Source organism: Carettochelys insculpta, chromosome 32, assembly GCF_033958435.1.
Source record: "Carettochelys insculpta isolate YL-2023 chromosome 32, ASM3395843v1, whole genome shotgun sequence".
Taxonomy (NCBI): Eukaryota; Metazoa; Chordata; order Testudines; family Carettochelyidae; genus Carettochelys; species Carettochelys insculpta.
In genome coordinates, this window is record NC_134168.1 from 9,055,561 (window position 1) to 9,068,308 (window position 12,748).

A 12,748-nucleotide genomic window follows, 5' to 3' on the forward strand; every position below is an offset into this window, starting at 1 on the left:
TGCAGCATAGATCCCCAGCTGCCGCAGAAGCAGCCAGAAGCCCTGGGCTAAGGGCTGCTGCCCACGGTGACCATAGAGCCCCGCAGGGGCTGGAGAGAGAGTATCTCTCAACCCCCCAGCTGATGGCCGCCATGGAGGACCCAGCAATTTCGATGTTGCGGGACGCGGATCGTCTACACGTCCCTACTTCGATGTTGAACGTCGAAGTAGGGCGCTATTCCTATCTCCTCATGAGGTTAGCGACTTCGACGTCTCGCCGCCTAACGTCGATTTCAACTTCGAAATAGCGCCCGACGCGTGTAGACGTGACGGGCGCTATTTCGAAGTTAGTGCCGCTACTTCGAAGTAGCGTGCACGTGTAGACGCAGCTCAGATGTACGTCTTCATCATCATGGGCCTTATGGAATGCTGCCTTCTTGCAGCCATGGCCTATGTTACCCCCTGCACTACACAACCATCATGCGTGGTCTGGTATGTGCACAGCTTGTGTGTGCTTCGTGGTTCATCAGCATCTCAGCGGAAGTAGCTCAGAACACGTGGATCTTTAACCTGCCCTTCTGTGGCTCCAACCGCATCCACCACTTCTTCTGTGACATCCCACCAATGTTGAAGATGGCATGCGCCGACACCTCCAAAAATGAGATTATGGTATTTACTGTGTCAGTTGAGTTCAGCCTGGGCCCTTTCTTGTTGATCCTCCTGTCCTACATCTGCATTTTCTCCACCATCCTCCAGCTGCCATCAGGGAAGGGAAGGCGAAAAGCCTTCTCCACCTGCTGCTCCCACCTCACCATGGTGACTTTGTTCTATGGAACGGCCCTCATCACCTACCTGTTGCCCAAGTCTAGCTCCAGCCTGGAGAGTGATCAAATGATTTCCCTGATGAACACAATGGTCTGCCCAGTGCTGAACCCCATAATATACACTCTGAGGAACAAAGAGGTGAAGGGAGCCTTCCGGAGAGCTGTAGAGAAGAGCATCTTTGCACACAGCGGCTGCGTCTACACGTGCACGCTTCTTCGAAGTAGCGGCAGTAACTTCGAAATAGCGCCCGTCACGTCTACACGTGTTGGGCGCTATTTCGAAGTTGAAATCGACGTTAGGCGGCGAGACGTCGATGTCGCTAACACCATGAGGGGATGGGAATAGCGCCCTACTTCGACGTTCAACATCGAAGTAGGGACGTGTAGATGATCCGCGTCCCGCAACATCGAAATAGCGGGGTCCTCCATGGCGGCCATCAGCTGGGGGGTTGAGAGATACTCTCTCTCCAGCCCTTGCGGGGCTCTGTGGTCACCGTGGGCAGCAGCCCTTAGCCCAGGGCTTCTGGCTGCTGCTGCTGCAGCTGGGGGTCCGTGCTGCATATACAGGGTCTGCAACTAGTTGTTGGCTCTGTGTATCTTGCACTGTTTAATGAAAGTGTGTCTGGGAGGGGCCCTTTAAGGGAGCGACTTGCTGTTGAGTCCGCCCCGTGACCCTGTCTGCAGCTGTGCCTGGCTCCCTTATTTCGATGTGTGCTACTTTGCCGTGTAGACGTTCCCTCGCTGTGCCTATTTCGATGTTGGGCTGAGCAACGTCGAAGTTGAACATCGACGTTGCCAGCCCTGGAGGACGTGTAGACGTTATTCATCGAAATAGCCTATTTCGATGTCGCAACATCGAAATAAGCTATTTCGAAGTTGGGTGCACGTGTAGACGTAGCCAGCTAGAGAACTACTAGATTTTCTGCCAGTGTGTAACAATATTGCACCAAATGCCCGTGGAAATGGCACATATTTGTATATTTAGCTCATCAAATACATTTCTATATTCCTAGAATGAGAAACAGCACTCTTTGCTTGTCTGTCGACATCTCTGGCCTCATAGGATAAACACCAATTTTAAATCTATCCCTAGTAAGCCTGTAATTAACTAAACGCCTTAGTTCCTAAATACTCGTATATATTATGTGCGTGTCTGTGTGTCGATCAGTGACTCCATATGTCGACGTCTCTGTGAGTCCATTTGTACAAGAACTCCTCATAAACCTTAAGAGCTAGGACCCCCAAATTATCCTAACTGACACCAAGCTCGGGGTTTGGTCGTGCCAGGAGAAAAGAAGTGCCTGAAATCTGATGGTTTTCCAGAACATGAAAAGGGAGGGACACAGACAGGAGGGAAGACATACTTCAAACTCAGCACTCAGTGGATCTATCTATCTCCATCCCGCCCTTGCTACCTCCCATCCCAGCACACCACAGGGGGAGCCTTGTTGCCCCCCAATAACTAGCTCCCAGTTGCTGGGGACAGGGCAATGACCCTGCCCCCCCAGCTCTCCACAGGCTGGGCACAAGATACTTAGTCCCCCATCCTCCCAGCCGAGGCTGCAGCCTGTCCCCATCCCACTCCCACTCCAGAGCTCCCAAAAGCAGGTGCTGGTGCCGTGGGCCCAAGCCCTTCCCCCAGTGGCCATGGCCCAGCCTGTCTTCCCTGCCCCCTCCTGGAGTCCAGCCCTGGTCCCCAAGAGCACCTTGCAGCTGGGGCCAAGACTGCTCCCCCAGAGCTGGCCCTGTGGTGGGACTCCCCACTCCCACCCCCCATGGCAGCTCTGCTCCTACAGCTGTTGCTGGTCCCTCTCCTGAGGGACGTCGAGGCCTGGCAGGGTTGGGCACAGCCCCAGCGAGGTGAGGCAGAGGGCCACAGTGCAGAGCCCAGCCCCGGTCCCAGCCCCTGCTGTGTGTGTGGGGGGGGGTGGCAGCCATGCAGCCAGGGCTGGAACTCAGCCTGAACGCCCAGGGAGGGTTGAGGAGGTCAGTCCTGATGCCCACCAGTGTGACCCTCCCACGTGCTGGGTGCAGTTCACTGTCCCAGGGAGCGGCACCGAGCCCCTTACACAGAGAACAAATGAGCCTCCTCTGCAGCCATAGCTGGGCGCCAGCTGGCTCTGAGCTCAGCCTGTGGAGGCTCCCGCACTGAGCTCCCGAGGGCCCAGGTGCGAGTCTGCCTAGGGGCAGGTCCACTGCAACAGCTCTGGTGGGGGTGGCCTTGGCCCCAGCTGCAGGGAACTGCGGGGAGGGAGGGGGCAGCTCACAGCCCTGATGGGGGAGGGGAAGCTGGGAGAGTGGGGGGGGCAGCCCACAGCTCTGATGGGGGAGGGGAAGCTGGGAGATTGGGGGGGCAGCTCACAGCTCTGATGGGGGAGGGGAAGCTGGGAGAGTGGGGGGGCAGTTCACAGCTCTGACGGGGGAGGGGATGCTGGGGGGGGGGGCACCTCACAGCTCTGATGTGGGAGGGGATGGTGGGATATTTGGGGGTGACAGCTCACAGCTCTGATGGGGGAGGGGATGCTGGGAGCGGGGGTCACCTCACAGCTCTGATGGGGGAGGAGATGCTGGAAGGGGGGGGCACCTCCCAGCTCTGATGGGGGAGGGGAAGCTGGGACATTCGGGGGTGACAGCTCACAGCACTTCCCCAAGAGCTGGGGCTGGCCAGAATGACACCCCCTCCCTCCCAGAGCTCCCCCTGCAGCAGGGCCAGGCCCAGAGCTGGAGCTCAGCCCTGACCCTAATGATCCCCCCGACCTGATGTGGGGGATGACCCCCATGGTCCCCTCCCCCCAGCTCACCCTGGGGCCAGGCCCAGTGCTGTAGGCTGGCCCATGGCCCACCTGCCAGCTCTGGCAGGCACCAGCCCCCCATCCTGAGATGCAGCTGGACCCCCTCACCCTAGGACTGGGTCTGGAGCTGTGGCCTGGTCCTGGTCCCCTTGGTGCCTCATTCCCACTCTCAGCTCACCCCAGAGCCTGGCCCTGCCATGGCCACCCCACCCTGAAGCTGTGGCCAGCTCCCCACCTGCACAGCTGGGGCTGGGGCTGGCCCCCCAGCTCACCTCAGGGCTGGGCCGAGAGCTCCCCCACCTCGGCCCCACAGCACCTTCCTCCCAGATCCCCGACGGGCAGGCAGCATTGTGGTCCAGCCCGGCCCCACACCCCAGAGCTAGGGCTGGGCCTGGCCTCCCCAGCTCACCTGCTGCTGGGCCCGGCGCTGTGGACCAGCCCAAGCCCCCAAGGCCCATCCTTCTCCCCTCCCACTCTGAACCTGGGGCCACCCCCTTCCCCCGGCGCTGTGCCTGTGACTTCCAGCCCACCCCAGGGTCAGGTCCAGTTCAGCAGCCCAGGCCTGGCTCCCACAGACCCCTGCACTGGAGCTGGTGGGGCTGAGGTTGTCCTCCCAGCCTGGCTCATCCTGAGGCTGGGCCCAGAGCCATGGCCTCCCCAGAGCCCAGCCTCCTCCGGACTGTGAAGAGCACTTCCCCCAGGAGCTGAGGCCGGGGCTGCAGGAGCCAGCCTGTCCAGCCCTCCTCCCCAGAGCTGCTCGGGCAGGAGCCATGGATCCCGAGGAGAGGCCAGGACTGAGCAGCACAATCCCGACCCCTCAGGGACCAGCTCCACCTTCATCTCTGCAGCTGTCCCTGGTAACCCCCCGAGACCGACAGCCCCCTTCCCTGAGCCCCATGATGTGCCACCCGCATCTTCTGACCGAACCTCCCGCTACACACACCGAACCCTCTGCTCTGAGCCCTCCACCCCCTGCCCTCACTCCACCGCCAGCCACCCTTGCCTGACCCCACACCTGGTCTTCACCCCTACCTCCTACCATGACCACCCCGGCACACACACGCCGAACCCCGTGCCAACATTGCAAGCAAACAAAAATGAGGAACACAGAGCAACTCGATGGCTTACTCTCAGGCCTTTATTACGGCAAACTTCTTCTTTCCCTTGTCTTCCAAAACTGCAATCATTGACAGAAACCGCCTACGTCTTCCAAACAAGGAAAATAAACCTTACCTAACTTACACGCGCGAGCAACACTGTGTAAACTTGCTAGGGTGAGGATGGATAGATATGGTGCGTGGGGATAGATAGATAGATAGATATGGTGCGTGGGGATAGATAGATAGAGAGAGAGAGAGAGAGAGAGAGATTCTGCAGTCTGAGGCAGTGTTGTCCTTCCTCTGAGGAATATGACAAGAAATTCCCTTCAGGGACTCAGTCCCAGAAGCCAATGAATGAAATAAAAACTCGTCTGATTCCTTCAACACGTACAGCCCCTGGAGCTAGGAGATGGATCTGCTCTTTGGAAACAAGGTAGGTTATAAGGGACTGACTGCATCCCCCAGCCATGTGCCCACTGAAATCTATCAGTGTTGTGCCCCACTCTGCAACTGGAGTGAAATCATGTCACCGGTTTCTTCATCGGAGATTTCTCTGTGTGGGCGGAGAACGTCAGCGTGTCTGAGCACTTGGAGTTTGTGTGTCGCCCTCTCTCGCTCTCTCTCTCTCGTTATCTGTGGAACACCGTCAAAGCCACCTGAGGCTCTATTAACATGTCAGTTGATGTGTTGCTCTTTGAATCTACTGTTCTGGATTCAAATCAAACTGTCAAGGTCACGGCCGGAGCCTGACTGCAGAGTGTGACGCTGACTGACACCAGACGACGTTCTGGCCCCTGGTGTCCGTGGTGCTCACCAGCAGATGTGCTCCTCACCCTCCCCTGGTTCTTTGTGGTGTTGTGTTGGGGATGTTGTTTCTGGTTTCTCCCATCTCTCATCTTTACTCCCCTCTGGTCCCCAACCCTCCGCCTCATCCCTGAACCTACATGGAAAGGTTGGATAACAGTAACAGAGGGGTAACAACTCCTAGGGCTGGAAGGGACCTTGGGAAGTCGTCTAGTCCAGTCCCCTGCCCTCTTGGCAGGACCAACCACCATCCCTGATATCTATTTGCCCCAGTCCCTAAATGGCCTCCTCAAGGACTGAGCACACAACCCTGGGTTTAACAGACTGATGCTCAAACCACTGACCTGTGCCTCCCCACCTTAGAGAGGTCTCATGCGTGGCTCTGCACTCAGTCTGATGGGCTCCGTCTGATGTTTTCTAAGACGATTGTCCACTCCTAGGGTCCATCTGCAGTAAATGCTCCACATGTGGTGCCCAAGAGTTAAGTGCTTGGCTCTCATTTCAGTTTGTCTTGACCGTCTCCCCACACGAAGTCTGTTTCTCTCGTTGCTTTCATGTTTGGCTGTATTTAAATGGAGCATCCAGATGCCTTGAAGAGCTGTGAAAATATCACTGAGCTGCCACCAAAGACTCTTTAGAGAGCTTACGTCTAAGGGGGAGTAAGTGATGCCATTTATTTACAGCCTGAGCAAACGTCAGCTCAAACATATGGCAATAGATCAAAATCCCTTCAGCACATGCCTGCGTCCCTGCTGCTGTCTGCTGGGAGCTAACACTGATGGGGAAGGAAGTTTTCAATTTTCCCTTTTATTTCCTATTAATGTTTCTGATTCCAAATGAAACGTTTCTCTCTTTCAGCTCTTCATAGAGAGTCATATTGAAAACAAGTATTGGCACACGGGAATTTGCCACGAAATGGAAATTCCATTTCCTGGCCAGCTCTGAATTCACTGCCATGGTCATGCCAAGGGAAGTGCTCACAGACATCAGGGTAGGTTCCCCAGAGTAGCTCTTCAGAGAGACACAAGAATTCCCATCACTTCTTCAGGTCTTTGTGTTTAGAGAATATCATTCACCTTCGTTTTCAATGGTTGTGTGCAGTGCGCTTTGCATGGTGCCCCATCCGAGTGTGCTGTGGTAGTTAGATTTTAAAAGATGGAAGACTTTCCTCTTTCTGTTTGTGACCTATGAAGAGAAGCTGAGAGATTTGGGCTGATTTCTTTTGCAGAAGAGAAGAGTGAGGGGAGATTTGATAGCAGCCTTCAACTTCCTGAAGGGGGGCTCTAAAGAGGTTGGAGAGAGGCTGTTCTCAGTAGTGATGGATGACAGAAGAAGGAGCAATGGTCTGAAGTTACAGAAGGGGAGGTGTAGGTTGGATATCAGGAATAACTATTTCACCAGGATGGTGGTGAAGCACTGGAATTTGTTACCCAAAGAGGTGACAGAATCTCCATCCCTAGAGGTTTTTAAGTCGCAGCTTGACAAAGTCCTGTTTGGGGTGATTTAGTTGGGGTTGATCCTGCTTGAAGCAGGGGGCTGGACTCAACAACCTCCTGAGATTTCTTCCAGCCCTAGGATTCTATGATTTTATGATTCATTGAATTTCTCAAGAGGAAGGTCATGAGATTCTACATACCTTCACATTTCAGGATAACTCAATTTCCTCGTCTGGAAATATGGAGTTGGTCTATAAATCCAGTCTCTCCCCTCTTTCTTTCCTGGCTTCCTTCTTAGTTTGTCACTATTATTTGACAAATTCCTTGAAGACCTGGTAAGATGTTCCGTCATGTAAAATGCTCTATAGCAAGATCATAGGACAAAGCCCCACAACTGGTGTAAATCAGTATGAATACTTGTATGCTCAGAGAGAAGATAAAACCAGCTGAGGAACTGGCTTTAGGTATCAAAACAAAAAGCAGTCAAGTAGCACTTTAAAGACTAGCAAAATAATTTATTAGATGAGCTTTTGTGGGACAGATCCAATTCTTCAGACCATAGCCAGACCAGAACAGACTCAATATTTAAGGCACAGAGAACCAAAAACAGGAATCAAGGAGGCCAAATCAGAAAAAAAATCAAGATGAGCAAATCAGAGAGTGGAGGGGTGGGGGAAGAAGGTCAAGAATTAGATTAAGCCAAGTATTCAGACGAGCCCCTGTAGGGACTCAGAAAGTTCACATCCCAGTTCAAACCATGTGTTAATGTGCTGCATCTGAATATAAAAGCCAGCTCGGCTTCTTGTCTTTGAACAGTGGTGCGAAAGTTTTTTTTAAGTAACACACATACCTTGAAGTCATTAACAGAATGCCCCATTCCATTAAAATGTTGACTAACTGGTTTGTGGATCTGGAGTGTTTTGATGTCTGTTTTGTGCCCATTGACCCTTTGTCTAAGGGAGTTAGAAGTCTGTCCAATATACAAAGCATCTGGGCATTGTTGGCACATGATGGCATATATGATGTTAGTAGAGGAGCATGAGAAAGTGCTGGTGATTCTGTGAGTAACCTGGTTCGGTCCAGTGATAGTATTTGCAGAGAAGATATGTGGACAGAGCTGGCAGCGGGCTTTGTTGCAAGGAAAGGTTCCAGGACTGGTATTCCTGGGGTATAGACAGTGGCTGTTTGTGAGTATCCTCATGAGGTTGGGAGGTTGTCTGTAGGAGAGAACAGTCATGTCACCCAGGGCCTTCTGGAGTGTGGAATCCTGGTTAAAGATAGGCTGTAGGTCTTTAATAATCCGTTGCAGTGGTCTGAGTTGGGGGCTGTAGGTGATGACCAGTGGTGTTCTGTTCTTGGCTTTTTTGGGCTGATCTTGGAGTAGCTGGTCTCTGGGTATTCGTCTGGCCCTGTCAATTTGTTTTTTTACTTCTCCTGGAGGGTAATTCAGGTTTATGAATATTTGGTCAAGTTCTTGTAGTTTTTGGTGTCTGTCAGTTGGATCAGAGCAAATGCCATTATACCTAAGAGCTTGACTGTAAAGAATGGATCTAGTTATGTGTGCAGGATGGAAGCTAGAAGGGTGTAGATAAGTATAGCGATCAGTAGGTTTTCGGTACAGTGTGGTACTGATCAGGCCATCCTTGATTAGTACTGTAGTGTCCAGGAAATGTATCTCTTGCATGTTGTAATCGAGGCATAAGTTGATGGTGGGGTGTAAATTGTTAGTCTCTGTGGAATTCCTCTAAAGCCTCTGTCCCATAGGTCCAAATCATAAAGATGTCATCAATGTATCTTAAGTAGAGGAGAGGTAATAGGGGACGAGAGCTGAGGAATCATATTTCCAGGTCAGCCATAAATATATTCGCCTATTATGGGGCCATGCGGGTGCCTACAGCTGTTCCACTAATCTGGAGGTATAAATTGTCCCCAAATTGGAAATAATTGTGTGTGAGAAGAAAGTAACAGAGGTCAGACACCAGATTGGCTGTGGTGACATCAGGGACGGTGTTCCTGATTGCTTGCAATCTGTCTTTATGTGGAATATTAGTGTACAACACTTCTACATCCATGGTGGCAAGGATGGCATTGTCAGGAAGTTTTCTTATGTTTTGTAATTTCCTCAGGAAGTTGTTGGTATCTCAGAGATAGCTGGGAGTGTTGGTGGCATAGGGTTTGAGGAGGGAGTCCATGTAACCGGATAGTCCGGTGCTAAGGGTGCCAATACCCAAAATGATAGGGCATCCGGGGTTTCCAGGTTTGTGTATTTTGGGAAGTAAATAGAATAATCCAAGCTGGGGCTCAGATGGTGTGTGTGAGTGAATGAGGTCCCGAGTAGCAGCAGGAGGGAGTTCCTTAAGTAGTTGTTGTAATTTCCTTTGGAATTCCAAAGTGGGATCAGCGGAGAGAGGTCTGTAAAATGTGGTGTTGGAGAGTTGTCTGGCTGTCTCCTGTTCATAGTCTGACTTCTTCAGGATGACAACAGCACCCCCTTTGCCAGCTGGTTTGCTTATAATGTCTGGGTCATTTTAGAGGCTGTGCACAGCATGGCATTCAGCACAGTTGAGATTGTGTCTCCTTTGGCATTTTTTGTGTATAATGTCAGCTTGAGCCCGCTTGCGGAAGCAGTGTACGGAGAAGTCCAGACTTTCACTATGACCCTCGGGGGGAGTCCACGTAGAGTTCTTCTTCTTTTGTTGTTGGTGGGGGGGGTCGAGAGAGTCAGACTGTTGTTCATAGGTTTGCTGAAAAAATTCCTTTAGACGGAGGAGGTGAAAGAAGGCTTCAGGGTCACCACAGAATTGTATTAAGTTTGTGGAGGAGGTAGGGCAGAAGGAAAGGCCCCGGGATAAGAGAGACTCCTCTGCTGGGCTGAGTTGGTAGCTTGAAAGGTTAACAATATTGTTAGTTGAGCTGTTGTTATTGTGGTTGAAGTATCCTGAGGAATGGCATGCCTGTTGTCTCCTACAGACAACCTCCCAACCTTATGAGGATCCTCACAAACATCCACAGTCTATACCCCAGGAATACCAGTCCTGGAACCTTTCCCTGCAACAAAGCCCCCTGCCAGATTTGTCCACATATCTTCTCTGGAAATACCATCACTGGACCTCACCAGGTTACTCACAGAATCACCGGCACTTTCTCATGCTCCTCTACTAACATCATATATGCCATCATGTGCCAACAATGCCCAGATGCTTTGTATATTGGACAGACTTCTAACTCCCTTAGACAAAGGGTCAACGGGCACAAAACAGACACCAAAACGCTCCAGATCCACAAACCAGTTAGTCGACATTTTAACAGAATGGGGCATTCTGTCAATGACCTAAAGGTATGTGTTCCCAGTGCTATTGAAAGAGAAGCAGCGGAACTGGCTTTTATATTCAAATTCGGCACATTAACATGTGGTTTGAACTGGGATGTGAACTTTCTGAGTCACTACAGGGGCTCATCTGCATCCTTTGCTTAATCTAATTCTTGACCTTCCTCCCCCACCCTTCCACTCTCTGATTTGCTCACCTTAATCTTTTTTTTTCTGATTTGTCCTCCTTGATTCCTGTTTTTGGTTCTCTGTGCCTTAAATATTGAGTCTGTTCTGGTCTGGCTATGGTCTGAAGAAGTGGGTCTGTCCCACGAAAGCTCACCTAATAAACTATTTTGTTAGTCTTTAAAGTGCTACTTGACTGCTTTTTGTTTTGATAGTGTATAGACTACCATGGCTCCCTCTCTGGCTTTAGGTATGTGTTTGTATCCTGACAGAAATCAATGTATTTGTGATGCTGCTATGACAAAGGCAGGAATGATTTATATTGTTTTGGAAAGAATAAATGTTTATACTGTACAAAAGGCCAAAAGCCGTCCACATTTTCAACATTCATCTTACTTCTCATTCATCAAATGGCTTCAGATCAGCTGGTCCCAGGAGCATGAGGTTACTGACGTGAGCAGTCTTCACCCGGCGGAGTTGTAACTTCAGTAGAAGTGTCTGTTCTTGTGACGGAGATGTGACTCAGTTCAGAGTTTGGCCTTCTTTGAGATATTATATGAGGTGAATGTGGCTGAAGAGTAACATTAAGAAAGAGAGAAAGACTTTTTGAATTTCCATGTGAAGAGAATGAGAATAGGACCCTTGATAATGGAATGAGGAAGATCCCCATTGCTGGGATGAGCTTGGGTAGCTCCCTTCGGCTCAAATTATCAGATCCACATCTGTTCTAAATCCACTGGTGTCCTAATGATCGTCTCTCCATCTAAGCTGCGCTGGCACAGCTTGTTCACACAGGATGGTGTCTGGGCCCAGTTACTTGTTTTTATACAGAATGGCGGCAGATTTTGTTCAGAAGCATCTTAGGAGAAAAGAAACCAGTGTGAATTGTGATTCAGATCCACAGGTTTCATACTCCTGATTTTCAGCTCCAGTGTCTCTCTTCCACCCTTACAGGTGATCTATTCTGAGAACAACCCTGGAGAGAACAAGACCACCTCGGAGATGCTCATCCTGGTGGGGTTCTCGTACCTTGCCAACCTCCAAAGTCTCCTGTTTTTTGGGCTTCTGGTTATTTATTTGGTCATCCTGATGGGGAACCTGCTGGTTATCTTCCTGATAAAGCTAAACCCCTCCCTCCACACCCCCATGTATTTCTTCCTGGTGAACCTGTCTGCCTCGGAAATCTGCTTCACCAGCAGTGTGGTCCCTCAGCTGCTGGCTCACCTCCTGGTGGAGGAAAAGACCCTGTCCATTGCAGGCTGTGCAGCCCAGTTGTGTGTCTTCACCACCATGGGCCTCACGGAATGCAGCCTCCTGGCAGCCATGGCCTATGACCGCTACGTGGCCATATGTCACCCTTTGCAGTACACAACTATCTTGAGCAGCCGGGTGTGTGCTCTGCTCGCAGGGGCTTCATGGTTCATTGGCCTCTCAGCAGAAGTAGCTGTGACCATATGGATCTTCAGCCTGCCCTTCTGTGGCTCCAGCCGCATCCCCCACTTCTTCTGTGACATCCCACCAGTGCTGAAGATGGCTTGCGTGGACACATCTCAGATTAAGATTTTAGGCTTCTTTGTGACAGTGCTGTTCATCATGAGCCCTTTTTTATTGATCCTCCTGTCCTACCTCTGCATTATCTCCACCATCCTCAAGCTGCCGTCAGCAGAGGGAAGGCGTAAAGCCTTCTGCACCTGCTCCTCCCACCTCATGGTGGTGACTTTGTTCTATGGAACGGCCCTTTCCACCTACCTGGTGCCCAAGTCGAGCTCCACCACAGACAACGACCTGCTGATTTCTCTCTTGAACACAATTGTCTCCCCAGTGCTGAACCCCATAATTTACACTCTGAGGAATGCTGAGGTGAAGGGAGCCCTGAGAAGCACAGTGGTGAAGGGCATCTTTTCACACAGCCGGAGAAATCCAAGACTGAAGAGTAGAGATAGTTAATATGACAAAATGAAGGGAAATTCATAAACATTCATTGAGTTTCTCACACTAACACTCTTTGTCAGGCCCAGGGGCCAAGGGGACAATTGCCCAGGGACCTGGATGATTTAAAATGATCCGGGGAAGTGGGTCTTTGCACCATGTTTCTGCCCCGAGCTCCGACTCTGCAGCTCCCATTGGCTGGGATAGGTGAGCAATGAGCACTGCCGAGGTGGTGCCTGTGGGCAGAAGTGCACGGAGACCTTCTGCCCACTCCGCTATGAGCTACTTCTCCTGCTGGAGGAGAGACCAGGTGTTGAGTCTCTGTGCAGGTGTACCCTCTGGTGGCCTGTCCCCCAGACTCCTTCTCTTCTTCTCAGAGTGATCTGCTCAT

General features: G+C 51.3%; 1 protein-coding gene across 1 annotated transcript; it reads left to right on the forward strand.

The window, feature by feature from the left end:
• Nucleotides 1-612: 612 nt before the first annotated feature.
• Nucleotides 613-12,375, forward strand: LOC142004923 (olfactory receptor 10A4-like). Its single transcript, XM_074982603.1, has 2 exons — nucleotides 613-942; nucleotides 11,383-12,375. Exons 1-2 carry the CDS (start codon nucleotides 613-615, stop codon nucleotides 12,373-12,375), a joined length of 1,323 nt encoding a protein of 440 aa, XP_074838704.1.
• The last annotated feature ends 373 nt before the right edge of the window (nucleotides 12,376-12,748 follow it).

What these genes read in the sequence shown, in the direction of transcription:
- LOC142004923 (XM_074982603.1), top strand. Translation starts at nt 613, where the DNA reads ATGGCATGCGCCGACACCTCCAAAAATGAGATTATGGTATTTACTGTG. An exon ending in ACACTCTGAGGAACAAAGAG is followed by an intron (nt 943 to 11,382) that starts GTGAAGGGAGCC and finishes CCACCCTTACAG; the next exon opens with GTGATCTATTCTGAGAACAA.